Source organism: Acomys minous (assembly GCF_964271855.1).
Source record: "Acomys minous genome assembly, chromosome: 2".
Classification (NCBI taxonomy): Eukaryota; Metazoa; Chordata; class Mammalia; order Rodentia; family Muridae; genus Acomys; species Acomys minous.
Genome location: NC_140484.1, coordinates 87,821,423 through 87,837,131, shown reverse-complemented (window position 1 = coordinate 87,837,131; position 15,709 = coordinate 87,821,423). Strand labels below are relative to the sequence as shown.

The window sequence follows — 15,709 nt, the reverse complement described above, 5'->3', positions numbered from 1 at the left end:
ATTCATATTATCCCAAATCTGGAAACAACCAAGATATCCCTCAACTGAAGAATGGATAGAGAAACTCTAGTACAGTTACACAATGGAATACTATTCAGCTATCAAAAACAAGGAAAATTTGAAATTTGTAGGCAACTGAGTGAAACTAGAAATAATCATCTTGAGTGAGGTAACACAGACCCAGAGAGACACACATGGTATATACTCACTTATAAGTGGGTAATAGCCTAAGATAGATGTCCTCTGAGAGACTCCACATTGCGGAGGATTGGGATGAATACTTAGACATACTGCCAGACTCACAGTGAAGAACTGTGAATTGGATGAAAGAGTTGAGGCATAGAAAGATCGGGGTTGGAGGCAGCTGTCAGGAGCTCCACAAGGAGACTACCAAGGCTGGCAGATCTGTACCCAGGGGGCCCTGCACAAACTGAGGCACCAACCAAGGACATTGCAAGCAGGGGACCCAGACACACCCCCTCCTATTCAGATTATCCAAAGTAAGGCTCATTCTCCACATCTTGTAGGGAAACAGGGGACTACCTCTGCCAAGAACTCTGGTACCTAATATTTGATCTCTATGAACTCTGCCCCTTAGGGAAGAGGTCCTATGGGAGCACAGAAGAAAGTGATGCAGGCTATCCAGATGGCACCTGATAGGCTGTAGTCAGAGTGTGAGGGAGGAGAATTCCACCAATCAGAAGTGTAGGGAAGGAGAATATAGCAGAAAAAGGAGGGAGCAAGGGAGGGTGGGAACAAGAGTGGGAGAAAATTACAATCAGGATGAAATGTGAACAAATTATAAAAAAATTAGTGGCCAAATACTAAAAATTAATTGTAAATTGAAGATCAGTGACCATTGTGCTTCATTTTGTGTTTTACAGTTCACTGGGTTTTGACAAATGTAAGATGGCATTTTATACCAGTACAGTGATTTGTAGAATGTTTCTAATTATCTAATATGCCTAGGTCTGTATCCATTCTTTCCTCTCACTACAGAGCCTCAGCAAATCACTGATCTTTTAGCTATGTAGTTTCTGTTTTTCCAATTTTTCATTTAGTATTGAAGTCATGAATGTGGAGATTTTTTTAGACTGCCCCCTTCATTTCAATAATATGCATTTAAAGTCCTTCCATATATTTTCATAGCTTGATGACCCATTTATTTAAATTTATAGATAATATTTTACTTTATGTATGCTTATCAGATTATCCATTCAGTTATGAAGACTATCTCGGTTGATTTTAAGTTTGAGCAGCCACAGTGGAAACAACCATTACCTCTGTTTTCAAATGTAGTTAAGTTTTCAATCACTGGGCATATAATTAGCACTTTGCTTGTAAGATGCTTTGATAGGCCCATGTTCACCACTGTAAGAAACACTGGGATTGTCTTCTAAAGCAGAATACCATTCTGCATTCACCAATACAGTGTGAGTGCTCCTGTACTGCATGCCCTCTCCAGAGCTTGATGTCTGCAGTGTTTGGGGGTGTTAGTCATTCTGGTGAAGGGTGGTAGTATCTCTTGTTTTGTGATACACATGTTCCTCTGCTTATCATAGCTACAGTCACATGCTTATTTGCAAGGGCTCTACCACAGAGCAGCATATGTGTGGAGGCTTACTGACCCTACGGATCTTAAAGAATAAGGTTTGGTTTCAATGATTTTCTCTAGTGACTTCCTAGTTACTGTTGTAAGTTTTAAATATTTTTTTTCTTCTGTTAAGTTTGTATTCAGAGTTCACTGATAACTTCTGAGGGTGTGTCATTTCTTTCTTTCCTAGTATGAGTAATTTTTATCTTACCTCTTTTTGCTTAGCTTGATAAAAGGCTTATTTCTTCTGTTCATCTTTTCGAAGAAAGTGTTTTGGGCTTCCTGATTTTGTATATTGGTTCCTGTTTCAGTTGCATTGCTGTTTCCTGTCTTCAGCACATTTTTATCTGTTTACTTTGATCTCAATTGATTGAAGTTTTGTTGATTTTGGATCCTACCTATTCACTATGCTCTAGGTTTTTGTTTTATTGATGTTTTTATTACAACCCACCAAAATTAAAATCTCCCTCCCCCGCTCTCTCTCTCCCTCCCTCCTTCCCTCTCTCTCTCTCTCTCCCTTCCTCACTTCTTCTCCTACTTTACTTCACTCTATTTTTTTCTTTCTTAAGTAAATAGATTTATTACAATGCCTTGGTTAATTCTGATTTTTTAAAATATTTCTCTTGGCATTTCATCTTTAACCCTTGTTATACAAATAGTTTGCACCTTAGTGTCTAAGAATTTTCAGTTTTTCCTTTTTGTTAGTATTATGTTTGGTTTCTGGTAATAATTTCAAAAAATTCTCAACCAATTTTATTCCAATATTTCTTTTGTCCATTTCTCTTTGCTTCAATTTGCTGTTCTAATTGTGTATGATTATGGTTGTTGCAATTGAATGATATTACATATATTCTTGTTTACATGTAGCTTTTCTCTTCTTTTCCATTTGAAAGTTTTCTATTTTATTCTGTTAATGAACCTGTAGCTTCAAGTGTGTGTTTTGTCTTTTCTAACTGTGTAGTTTTGCACTCTTCATTAGTATCCTTTGTGTTTGGTACAGTGCCTTGAGACTGGCATTTCCTCTCCAAGTCCTCAGATCTATACATTTATATTAGAACTGTGATTTCATATTTTCTATAAGAGCATGTACCATTTTAATGTACAGGTATTTAAAAATATCCTTTCTGAAAGTTCCATATTATCTACTATACCTTGAACTTTCATAGCTCATAACTTTATCATTTTGTTAATAGAAATGGAATGAAAATGTAAGTTTTCAATTAACATCTATAATTACAATATGTAAAGTAGTTGGATGAACAACTGGGACCAGATTTTAAAATCTCAAGAATAGAAGTCAAGGTGTTTTATTTAATATTTATCTGTGCCATTGGGATAAAAGACATCATGTAATACTAGTATAATAATAGATATGAGTGGGTCCAGCTTCCCTTGGATCTTTTCTTATTTGAATAACTATGAGAGGACAGTGTGGGTTTTAGTTGCACAAGCTCCCAGCACTAGTTTATAGTGTTTAGCATTAGAGTCATCTGGTGGAAAGAAGTTTAGATACAATAAACCCTACTACAAAAGGGAAGCCATAAGGTTGGTGCAAGGAGAAGACAAAAGATAGCACTTGTCATACCAAATGTTGAGAGTCATCTCACAAAGAACATGACTCAAAGGAGTGACATCTATTTCCCAATAGTTCTATGTACAGGAAACCTCAGGCCTCTCTACCATTTGATAAGATGTCTTCAAGCCACAGGCTTCACTCTTGGTGGACACCTTTCTAGGACAGACACGTCTGTGATATTGACAAGTAACTCAGGAGTCTCTTCCCTTTGAAACAGATCATCTTACCCCCTCCATCAAGAAGAATGTTGGAAAGGTAAGATTTTTTCAGGAACTTACTCTCAAAGTTGTTTTTGCTTTTTCTTAGAGCAGGATCTTCTAACTTCACCTTTAGGAGATTTCAAGAAACCTTGGGTGCTCCTCCATAAACAAGAAACCATTGGGTCCCTTGGCAGCTTTGTGGGCCTTCAGACTTGAATATGGGATATTTGAAGAACAATGTTTACTGCTTACCTCCCCTCATTCTTCTCCTATGATACTATCTCTTCCCCCTCCCATCTCCACATGCATTTATAAAAGAAAAACACTGAATACACTTAGTACTGCCTATATGTGTATAGGTATAGGACCATCTACTATAGCATATAGATAGATAGATAGATAGATAGATAGATAGATAGATGATAGATATCGACTTTTAGTGAGTGATCCATCTTCTTGACTTTCTCTTCTAGTCTTAACTCTCTGATTTTTGACAGGATCCATTCTGTTGTTGAAGCTTTCCACTGCTGAGGGCTTTACTTGCCAATTGATTTTCTTACTTCCAGGGTCATTTCTGTTTTGCTTTTCTTTAGCAATTCTGTCTCTTTTATTCAACTCTATTTTTGTATCTTGGACTGACTTCTGCATTTTGTCCACTTTTTTGTGACTCTTGGAACACAGTCATACTCCTTTTAACTTGTAAAAACACAATTAAGATCATTTTTTTAATTCTTTGTCTAGAATACATTCCATGTCCTTCCCATTGGGGTACATTTCTATGGAGTTAGTAATTTGTGTTACTTTTTTCTGTGCTGGGGATTGTTCCTTTGAAGTAGTTTGTTAGCTGTTCCTTCTTTCTTTCCTTCCTTCCTTCCTTCTTTTCTGTGTAAATCACTTTCAGTGTATGTGTGTACAATGTTCAGAAGAATATTAAGTGGTGAGACTTGGTTTTTACTTATAGAACTTGTATTGGGGGCTGTGGGCTCTATCCCAAGTCTCCTTTGAGAGAGCATTACTGTCTTGCAAACAGATAAATACTATCAAAGAGTTATCATAACCCTTGCTAGTCTTGTCCTCTGTTCTCTGATGTGCTTCTCCAAGTCTGCTTGCTCTACTATCAGTAAGTTCTGGTCAACTGGCAGTTATGGGCAGGTAAGCTTGGGAAGCTGGTTGTATGTTCAGGAGGCCTATGTGGGCCATGAATGGCAGGACCTACTAAGAGTAATAGGAAGAGTTATTACAGAGGAGTGAGAAGCTTATAAGGTAGGAAGGAGCAGGCCTAGTCTGAAGCTAAGGATGTAAGATCCTGGAGGCACAATGTCATTCACTCTGGGTACTTGGAGATGAGACACCAGAGAAGCCAAGAGACCTATGGAGTGTTACATTGAGATGCTAACCTAGTGGCTTATGGAAGCAAGATAGCAGAGGATATGAATTGCCTACCAAGTCAGGAGAAACAGAGTCTAGGTAATGATTTGAGGAGGTATGCCCAAGATCAGTGGAGTGGGGATTGTTGGTGAAGTATGGAACAGCAAAGCCAAGAAATGACCTGGATGTTTTTTGAGGAAGAAGGGGAGAAACATGGCCACATAAAGAAGGAAACCTGGAATTAGTAAGACTCCTTGGTGGGTCTGAGAAGTTAGTAAGATTTCCTTTTTCCTTTGCTAATCTAAAGTGAAATGTTGGTAGAGTTAAACTGGTTTTTGCATGACATTAATTGCTGTAGTTTCTTGGCTTTCCATGTCATCCACCCCACCCCAAAACCTATTGTCTTGATACAACCTCATAGAAATCCAGAAGTGTGGGTTTGTTGTCTCTCCCATCTCTTCATCTTTTGTGTTCATGTGTTCACCTATTTTTTTAGTGTTTGAACTGTCAATGTTTTCCTGTCTCTATTACTTCAGCTCTTCATGTGAATGATAATAGTGATGGCCTCAAATGACACATAAAAAATAAATATGAACTAATCACACAAATAAATATTCTAGTTAATTCTAATTGCCAACTTCATACAACCTATCATCATGTGAAAGGGAACCTTCAACTGATGAGTCACTTAGATAGATTCGCACGAGGCTATTTCTGTGGGGGCATTATCTTGAATATTAACTGATATAGAAGAGCCTACCCCAGTGTAGATGACACCAATCCTTGGGCAATGATCCTGCTATATGTAAGAAAGCTAGTCAAACAGGATGCTGTGAACAAGCCAGAGAATAAACTAGCAAATTGTTCCTCCATAGCTTCTGCCCAGGTTTCTCTACATGATGGATCTAACCTAGAAGTGTAAGGCAAATAATCCCTTTCATCTACAAGTTGCTTTTGGTCAGTGTTTTATCACAGCTACAAAAAATGGACTAGAGCACAGTTTTTATGATCACCTTCTTATGGAGTGATTCTTATTTCCAACTGACTTCTGTAGGAACATATGCTGTCTGTCATGCAAAGCCCTTTATCCATGAAAATTTAAATAAAATATCTCCCCTCAGATAATTCTCTAGCTTAAATTACTACAAGTGTAAAACACATTTTACATAAAATAATCTGTGTGATGTGATATAGGGGATTATATTGCATAGGTCATAGAACACAACTTTCTATATCCCTGTAGATATTTCTGTGTCATAATATCCCCTATTGAGTACCATTGGAAGAACCATCCTTGTCCCAAATTTGCATTTTACTCCTGGGAATTATTCACAATTCAATTCAGCACATAATCCTATCCATAAATCTGTGCTCAAACTCCTCAAGGAAATTGTTATGGCCATTCTAATAATGGCCATTGGAAACATAGTGATATAAGCTTATATTTGCTGAGATAAGTAGTTTTTCTTCCCATAAATTAATAATGAGCAATGGCATATCCTTCATTCTCTACATGTGTTTTCTAATACTAAGTGTATTTTAAAGTGTTTACTCAAAATTTTCTTACACTATTTCAACTACCCTTAGGCTTCTGATTCATTTATTCATCAGTTAAATACAAATACATTAACTATTCACTGTCGCCCTGTACAGGGATGAACACTTGTAACATAGGTAGTGGGAAGCAGGAAAAGTCCTCCAAAGCCTTCCTGCTTTCTGGTTTACAAAAATTGAAATGGAAACCTAGAGCTTCTGCACTAATAGGTCTGGTTGTTCTCATATTCATCTTAATAAGAGGTGAAATTCTCTTCAAGACTCTTGTACTAATTAGAATTAGAATGGTTTCCATTGAATCAGATATTTGAGCCCTTGGTCCCAGGCAGCGGTATGATTGAGGAGGTTCAGGTGATCTGGCTTTGCTGGAGGAAAGATGTCTCTGGAGAAGGTGGCTCTGAGAGTAAACGTGTCCCATTTTTTTGTTTTGTTTTGTTTAGACACAATTTTTCTATGTAGCCTTGGCTGTCCTGGACTCACTTTGTAGACCAGGCTGGCCTTGAACTCACAGAGATCTGCCTGCCTCTGCTTCTCAGAGTGCTGGGGTTACAGGCATGTACCACCATGGCTGTCCATGTCCCATTCTTGCTCACTCTCCTTCATGCTTGCATGTCTGCACCTGCTGCTTGGTGCCATGCTCCTCCCCTGTGTTGACTGAACTATATCCCTCTGGAAGTATAAATGCAAACAAACTCATTCATAAGTTGCCTATGTCATGGCATTTTATTACAACAACAGAAAAGTAAGTAATATAATCTTCATTCAGAACGTCTACATGGTTTTTCCCATTTGATAGCTTCCTCAGAGTGACTCAGATCAATCATTGCTCATGCTAGTAATTTCATTCACCTGAACCTGAGAAGAAACCTTAGTCTCATGACAGAAAGGTCAGTCCAAAGTCCTTTTTTCTACAATCTAAACTGCTATAGTGGAGTCTCTGCTACAGTAGATAATTTGCAGATAGCCCAGATTAATAAAAGTTGGATTGAAGAGAAATTTCAAGGATTGATAAATTGTTTAATTTCTATGATCCTGTTTCTCCTGGTTATGAATTGGGGTAAATCATCCACACACAGCAGTGTGGTCCTAAGAGTTAGAGAAAGCACAGCATGAGCTCATATCTTGATTTTCTTTTCAGGATCACCAGTGGAGAGTTCATAAGCATGGGTCCAACTGGCCCAACCTGGAGGACTAGCATCACAGCAGTGAAAGAAAGTGACAGCATGTCACCCTCATCTTGTAACACCACAAAATTTACCCTGAATTTTCTTACCATCATCATTGCCCTGGTTGGGATGGCTGGAAATGCAACTGTGCTGTGGCTTCTGGGCTTCCACCTGCGCAAGAATGTCTTCTCTGTCTACATCCTCAACCTGGCTGGAGCTGACTTCCTCTTCCTCTGCTTCCAGAGTGTGCATTCCCTGCAGAATATCATCAACAAGTTTATCCCCATCTATATCCCCAGTTTTTACACTGTCCTGTTCAACTTTGCTTACCTTGCAGGCCTTAGCATCATCAGTGCCATTAGCACTGAGCGCTGCCTGTCTGCCTTGTTTCCCATATGGTACCGCTTTCGAAGACCAAAATATACATCAGGTGTCATGTGTGTACTGCTATGGGCCTTGTCCCTGGTGTTGAGTTTCCTGCAAGGGGAGGCATGTATGGCTGTCTTTAATGGTTTCCTTGGAGGTTGGTGTCAAAAACTAGATCCCATCATTTTTTCTTGGTTAATTGTTTTGTTTGTGGTTCTCTTAGGGTCCAGCCTGACTCTGCTGCTCAGGGTCTTCTGTGGCTCACACAGGATTCCTTTAACCAGGCTGTATGTGACCATTGCTCTCACGGTGCTAGTCTTCCTACTCTTTGGTTTGTCCTATGGAATCCACTGGTTCCTCTTAGTTGAGAAATTTCAGAATTTTTACATAAATTTGCTTTGTAATACTTATGAAATAGCAGTACTCTTATCCTGTATTAACAGCTGTGCCAACCCCATCATTTATTTCCTCGTTGGCTCCATTAGGCACTGCAGGTTTCAGAAGCAGGATCTGAAGCTGATTCTGCAGAGAGCCATGCAGGACACCCCTGAGGATGGAAAGGGTAGAGAGAGGATTTCTTCAGGAAAGTCTGCAGAACTGGAAACAGTCTAGTGCAGCAGCTTTGATCAGACAGAAATGACTTTGAGAGATAGCTTTGTGTTGTAGAAGTTTTAGGTTATATGTAAACATGTTTTTTAATCCAAGATTTGGGATATGGGGGCTGCTCCAATTTGTGCACAGCTCATAATTGCCTCCTGAGAGGACACATGATCTTCATCAACTGAGAACCACCTCGTGCAGGGACATGGTTTTTGTCAGTGAGGATAAAAGCCAGACCCAGAGAGAGACTGGGGGCTCCAAGAAAGAAGGTTGTTGGTGCTTCCTCCTGCTGATCCTGGATGCTGTTGATGCAGTGTGACAAGAAGTCAGAGATATCCTGAAACAAAGATTGGGCTTCCCCAAGGACTCCAACACCCCTTAACAGCAGGAAGTAGCTAAGGAAAACTATATCCCCCTTCCCACTAACTTTCTTTCTCTCCTATCTGGTGTTGGGGTGTTGTGAGGGATTGGAGTGGAGAAGGGAGAAAGAGATTTAAGGAACCTAAAATAAAAATAGACTTTAAAAATATGGCTACAGCTTTGCCTTTATTAGTGTGGATGGTTTTCATAACCTTATTCAGTTGTTCACTTGACCTTAAATCAATTGAGTGAATAATCAGTCTTTGGGAACTTGAGTGACACAGGGTTTGCTAAACAAACACTGACTGCAATGTCCCTGTAATGTTATACTCAGGAATTCCCCAACTGCCTGTGATGTTAACTTTATATTAATTCTACAGTTCAGGGCTACTGTTGACAAATCCCTTAACAGGAGGCAAATGTTTTCACTGCAGTTTTTCACTAAATTTTATACTGATTCAATCAGTGTTGTATTTTTGCACCAATTTTTATTTTCACAGCTTTTGACTGGGCTGTGTATGTCTATTACCTTCATGGTGCTGGTCTTCCTGCTCTTTGGATTGTTCTGTGTGATCAACTGGCTCCTCTTAAAGTGTATTGTGATTGTTTATAGCATATTACCTAGCAGTTTTATGAAATGACAGTATTCCAATCATGTATCAACATTTTTGTCATTATATTAGTATAACTGAATATGATACACCATATGCTTGGTCTCATTTAAGTTCTGTTGGTTTTAGAATGCTTCTGCAATGTAATACATCTTTCCTGAATAAATCATTTGGCAATGTTCTAGTTTCCTTTTCTGTGGCTTGGTAAAACACTTTGATAAAAGGCAATTGATGAAAAGAATGGGCTTGTCTAGCTTACATTTCCAGGTCACAGTCCATCGTTGAGGGAGTCTTTTCATGAACTTGTCACCTGAACTTCATTTTAATAAAATACTAGGGTTGGCCCAAGGAGAATGTCAATCAAGTAACAGACATGAGAGAGTAAACTAGAGTGATACAGACAGCAAAAGAGAGAGAGATGGGGTACAGCAAGAAGAGAGTTAAAAAGATGGGTGAAAGCAAGCAAGAAGAAAGATAGAAACATGGGTAACAACAAGCAATGATTCAGTCAGACAGCAAACAAGGGAGAGACAGAGACAGATAGAAAGCCAGAAAATAAAGTTCTCCTGGGCTTTACGACCTTCAGCTTGTATTGCATATGCCTGAGTCTCCAATTACTTCTTTTTTCCTGCATTCTTCAACCTCTCCTCAACAACTAGATCCTCTAGCTAGTTGTTCAACCAACAGTTGCTTTCCCTTAACCTGGTTTGCCACCTACTCAATTCTCCCTACCATGGATCCAACTCTCTTCTCTCTTCTTTGCTGTTTCTGGAGCTGCTCTGTGGGAGCAGCAGGAACTCAAGCAGGATCTGGAGCAGTAACTACAGTGAAGATGGCTTGCTGCTCTTATAAGTGTTTACAAAGTATTTTTCCAGAATAAATGAGAGACAGATTTCAACCCTATGTAACTCTAGTTCCAGGGAATACATTAATCTTCTGGCCTCTGAAAGCAGCCACATGCACTGGTTCATAGGGACACATACACACACAAAAATAAACTCTAATAAATTGAAAAGGCATATCGAGATATTAGAGGATATATATGGGTTTAAAAGGTAAGGAGCCATAAACTTTGTTTGGATCGTCTACTTATATATTTAGAAACATAATTTGTACCACCAAGAAAGAATAAAAGGATTTAAATTGGAGTCATTGAAGAGTTACCTCAGGAAGGGATGACCAACAAAGATGGGCAGAGTTAAGAGAAAATAGAAATGTCTGGTACATTTTTATGAGGCAGCCACTAAAGCTTTAAATTTAAATTTAAAGCTTCTAGGCTTTAAATTACAAAGGTAGAAACTGTCACTAGAAAGAGCCATATTTGTTCCTCAGCAAAATACCACAATAATTCCCTCTAGGCTGTTAAATAATATTCTTCTCCTTTGAAACCTCTTGTGCTGACCTCCCTCACACAGTTCAAATTGTCCTCAGAACCACTATATTCGCTAATAATATGGCCCATTAAGCCCAACTTCAAGCATTCAACTGTTTTTCTATCCAAATTTCCAAATCTTATATTCCTTCAAACAAAAATATGGTCAGGCCTACCATAGCAACACCCCAGTTCTAGGTACCAACATCTGTCTCAGTCAAAGTTCTACTATTGTAAATCAATGCCATGGCCATAGCATTCCTTATAAAGGAAACAATTTAATTGGATTTTTGGCTTCCTTGCAGGTTCAGAGGTTTACTCCATTGCCATCATGGCTGAAATCAGGTAAACATGCAGGCAGACATGACGCTAGAGAAGGAGCTGGGAGTTCTACATCTGGATTGGCAGGCAGCAGGAAGAGCGAGTGAGCCACTGTCTCCATAGGCTCATGTGTTTGAATGGCACTATAGGAGATGTGGCCTTCTTGGAGTAGGAGTGTCCTTGTTGGACAAAGGTTGTCACTCTAGGGATGGCCTTTGAGGTGTGTGCTCAAGCTATGCCCAGTGTGGCACACAGTCTCCTTGCAGGCTCCTGCAGCTGGCTGCAGATCAAGATGTAGAACTCTTGGCTCCTCCAGCACCAAGTCTGCATGCATGCTAACATGCTTCCTGACATGATTATGATCATGGACTAAACCTCTGAAATTGTGATCTAGCCTCAATTAAATGTTTTTTCTTACTACAGTTGTCACGCTCATTGTGTCTCTTCACAGCAATAAAACCCTAACTAAGACAATATGGATGTATAACATATATAATTATGCATGTAGTATATTTAATATATGGGTGGAAGAGAAAAGTTTTCACTGTAGATATAAAGGAGAGTACAACCAGAGGTACCTGGAAGGATCCAGAGTGAACTGGGCCATAAAGGAGATGTGGGAAGAGGAAGAGAAGAGAAAGGTGAGAGGACAGAGGGAAAATAGATGAAGAGAGGTCTGGGAGTGGAGCCAAGAGTAGAACAAATCTAGTCAGAAAATCAAGAGTCAAGAGAGTACATAGCCAAAATGCCTGGATCATATAAAAGAAAATAGAAGTTTGGGGAATGGAACAGAAGCTCAGGGTCTGAAGAGGTTTGGGGTAGGGGTTAGGGTATGCCATCCAGGATTATTCTGTAACAGGTACTTGTGAGTAGGGACTGCGACCACAGGACACCATAGGCCTTGAGGGCTGATGGCACCAAAAGCACAGGTTAGTGGAAGAGCCATATGTCTCTTTGACCAGAGAGAAGAAGAATGACTCCTTGGCAAGTAGCAATTGTATTCTTAAGTCCCTGTGGGAATTTTGGCTATTGTATAAATGTCAGAGTTTGGAAAAATAAATTTCTTGTATGGTGCACAAGTGGGTCTGGCCTCAGGCCATCCAACTGGTCCACAGAGGAGCCCCTGATTCCCTTCAGGCTGGTGCCTAGTCCCCAGAGTCTGGACACATACCTCCTGTGAGCAGCATCTGCACTTTACATCTTTAAATGCTTAGTTAGTTAGGAGTTAAGATGTATTTAGGTCTAGAAAGATGTTTTAAGTTAATACAGATGAGATCTGACAGATATTCATTTTCATTCAGAATTTTAGACTCAACAAGATAGGAAAGACATTTACTTCTAATTTGTCAAATACAGATAGCGAAATCACTATGAGTTCCTGATTGATTCATGGTTCTTCCTGATGTATGTAGTTTTTTAATGTGTAATAATATAAATGTATATGTTTAAAAAAGAAAAATAATAAAAATGGGAAAAAAGACACATGCTAACAGAATGGATACAAAAACAGGACCCGTGATTCTGCTGCATAAAAGAAATATACCTTAGCAATAAAAATAAACATTACCTTAGAGTAAAAGCTGGAAAATGCGGGATTCCAAGATGGCGTCGACCAGTATGCACCATAGCTGATCTACTCCGAGGAGACCAGGGATGTGAATGGAGCCACAGACTGCTGGATTTTGAGAACTGTAGGTGAGTAGGGCCCCAAACTCTGCAGACCACCAGTGGGTCTAACCCTGGGACAAGCAACAGCCCGGAGGTGCTAAACGCACTCCCCAAACTCTGAAACGGAATTCACAACCAAGCTGCAGCTGTCACATAAAACCCAAACTCACCATTTGGGGAGGGGATTTTCTGGAGCCCCCAGCCTGAGGAGTCTCAGTGAATAGGGTAAAACTACCATTGAACTTCTCCATCCACACCACACCAAACTGCGGAGGTCACCTGCCTAGCCCAAGTGGAAACACAGGTGGCGGGACTCACCAAAAACAGCTAGAGCTGGCAAGTAGCTCGCGGACCACGTCCTGGGCCCATCTGAAGCCAGACACAAAGGATTGACCCTGCAAACAGGGGCAGTTAGAAACCAGCGTGGACTGCTCCCACAGCCCAGTGGGACCGCCCACGTTATCGGGAGATGTGGGTCTTGCTTGCGGTGGCTAACTGCTGACCTAAAGTGATCTGGGAGCATCCTGGCTTTCACTGGCAGAAAGAGAAGATACAGGGGATTCCTGCCAGCTGTCTGAATCGCCATTGTCGCCAGCCACCAGCCCAGGCTGCCGGCACTGACCCGGCACTCCCCAAACAACAGAACCGAGTTGGGTCCATTCTTGTGGGTGCAACAGGACCTCCCACAAAATAGGGAGCCATAGGTCATGCTTGCAGGGTCTAATTGCTGATCTAAAGCAATCTGGGAGCGTCTGAATCACCATTATCACCAGAAGGAGATGCATATGAACATACAAGAGGCATACAGAACACCAAATAGAATAGACCTGAAAAGAAAATCTTCCCACCACATAATAATAACAACACAAAATATACAGAACAAAGAAAAATATTAAAAAGCGGCAAGAGAAAAAGGCCAAGTAACATATGAAGACAAACCTATCAGAATTACTCCTGACTTCTTAGCAGAGACCATGAAAGCCAGAAGGGCCTGGACAGAGGTTCTGCAAACCGTAAGAGAACACATATACCAGGCAAGATTATTATACCCAGTGAAATTATCAATAACCATTGATGGAGAAAACAAGATATTCCATGACAAAAACAAATTCAAACAGTACCTAGCCACAAATCTGGCTTTACAGAAGTTACTAGAAGGAAAACTCCACCCCAAAGGGACAAACTACAACCAAAACTACATAGGAAATAGGTAACTATACCATCGCAAAATCATAACCTCACAAAATCTTGACTGTTACAAATATCAAAAATGAAGGGACTTAGCAATCACTGCTAATTAATATCTCTCAATGTCAATGGTCTCAATTTTCCAATAAAAAGACACAGACTAACTGAGTGAATGCACAAACATGACCCAACATTCTTCTGCATTCAAGAAACACATCTCAACCATAAGGACAGACATTGCCTCAGAGTAAAAGGTTGGGGGAAAATATTCCAAGCAAATGGTCATGAGAAACAAGCTGGGGTAGCCATTCTAATATCTAATAAAATAGACTTCCAACCAAAATTAATCAAAAGGGATGAGGACGAACACTATGTACTCATCAAAGGTTAAGTCAATAAAGAAAACATCATGATTTTGAACATCTGTGCTCCTAATACAAGGGCTCTCACATTTGTAAAAGAGTTATTAACAAAGCTTGAACCACTCATCGATACCCACACATTAATAGTGGGAGATTTCAACACCCCACTTTCACTCAAGGATAGGTCTTTGAATCAAAAACTAAACCGGGAAATAACTTCATTAACCAATGTCATGAATCATATGGATCTAACAGATATCTATAGAACTTTCCACCCAAACGCAAAGATTATATCTTTTTCTCAGCACCCCATGGAACGTTCTCTAAAATTGATCACATAGTTGGTCACAAAGCAAACCTCAACAGATACAAGAAGACTGAAATAATACCTTGTATCTTATCAGATCAACATGGTCTAAGGCTGGACTTCAACAACAACAGAAATAACTAAAAGCATACTAACACATGGAAACTAAATAACTTTCTACTTAATGACACATGGATCATGGAAGAAATAAAGGAAGAAATAAAAGACTTCCTGTAATTCAACGAAAATGATGGAACAACATACCCAAATTTGTGGGACACATTAAAAGCAGTGCTAAGAGGAAAATTCATAGCACTAAGTGCCTATAAAAAGAAAAGGGAAACGTCCCATATAAACAACCTAACAACACATCTGGAAGCTTTAGAAAAAAAGAAGGAAAAATACCCAAGAGGAGTAGACGCCTAGAAATAATCCAACTCAGGGCTGAAATCAATAAATTAGAAACAAAGAGAACAATCCAAAGAATCAACAAAACCAACAGCTGGTTCTTTGAGAAAATTAACAAGATAGACAAACTGTTAGCCAATCTAACTAAAAGACAGAGAAACACTATCCAAATAAACAAAATCAAAAATGAAAAGGGAGACATAACAACAGACACCGAAGAAATACAAAGAATCATAAGAACCTACTTTAAAGGTATTTATGCCACAGAATTTGAAAATCTATGGGAAATGGACAATTTTCTCGACCGATTGCATTTGCCAAAATTGAACCAAGACCAGATAAACAAATTAAATAGCCCTATTTCGCCTATAGAAATAGAAGCAACCATTGATAGTCTCCTAACCAAAAAAAGCCCAGGACCAGATGGTTTCAGCGCAGAATTCTACCAGTCCTTCAAAGAGGAGCTAATACTGATACTATTCAAGCTATTCTGAAAGATAGAAATGGATGGAATATTACCAAATTCGTTCTATGAGGCCACAGTCACATTAATGCCTAAACCCCACAAAGACCCAACAAAAAAAGAGAATTTCAGACCAATTGCTCTTATGAACATTAATGCAAAAATACTCAACAAAATACTCGCAAAGCGATTACAACAGCATATCAAAGACATCATTCACCATGA

The 15,709-nt window shown here is 39.4% G+C and overlaps 2 protein-coding genes across 17 annotated transcripts in view; one reads left to right on the top strand and one right to left on the bottom strand.

Moving 5' to 3' along the window:
• Positions 1 to 9,574, top strand: part of LOC311592456 (mas-related G-protein coupled receptor member X2-like) — a 103,023-nt gene extending 93,449 nt beyond the window's left edge. For 5 of the 16 annotated variants that reach the window (XM_084772880.1, XM_084772887.1, XM_084772886.1 and 2 more), the window contains 2 exons: positions 3,388 to 3,425; positions 7,431 to 9,574. In XM_084772880.1, coding sequence (XP_084629006.1) covers positions 3,415 to 3,425; positions 7,431 to 8,436 — 1,017 coding nt within the window. In that variant the 5' untranslated portion in view covers positions 3,388 to 3,414 and the 3' untranslated portion in view covers positions 8,437 to 9,574. Of the gene's footprint in view, positions 1 to 3,242; positions 3,426 to 7,430 lie in introns of all 16 variants that reach the window. The other 11 variants (XM_084772882.1, XM_084772883.1, XM_084772881.1 and 8 more) reach the window with 3 other exon arrangements.
• The window catches only part of LOC311592453 (zinc finger protein 120-like), a 202,172-nt gene that overhangs the window by 123,955 nt on the left and 62,508 nt on the right, over positions 1 to 15,709 (bottom strand). The gene's annotated exons all lie outside the window — the stretch shown is intronic.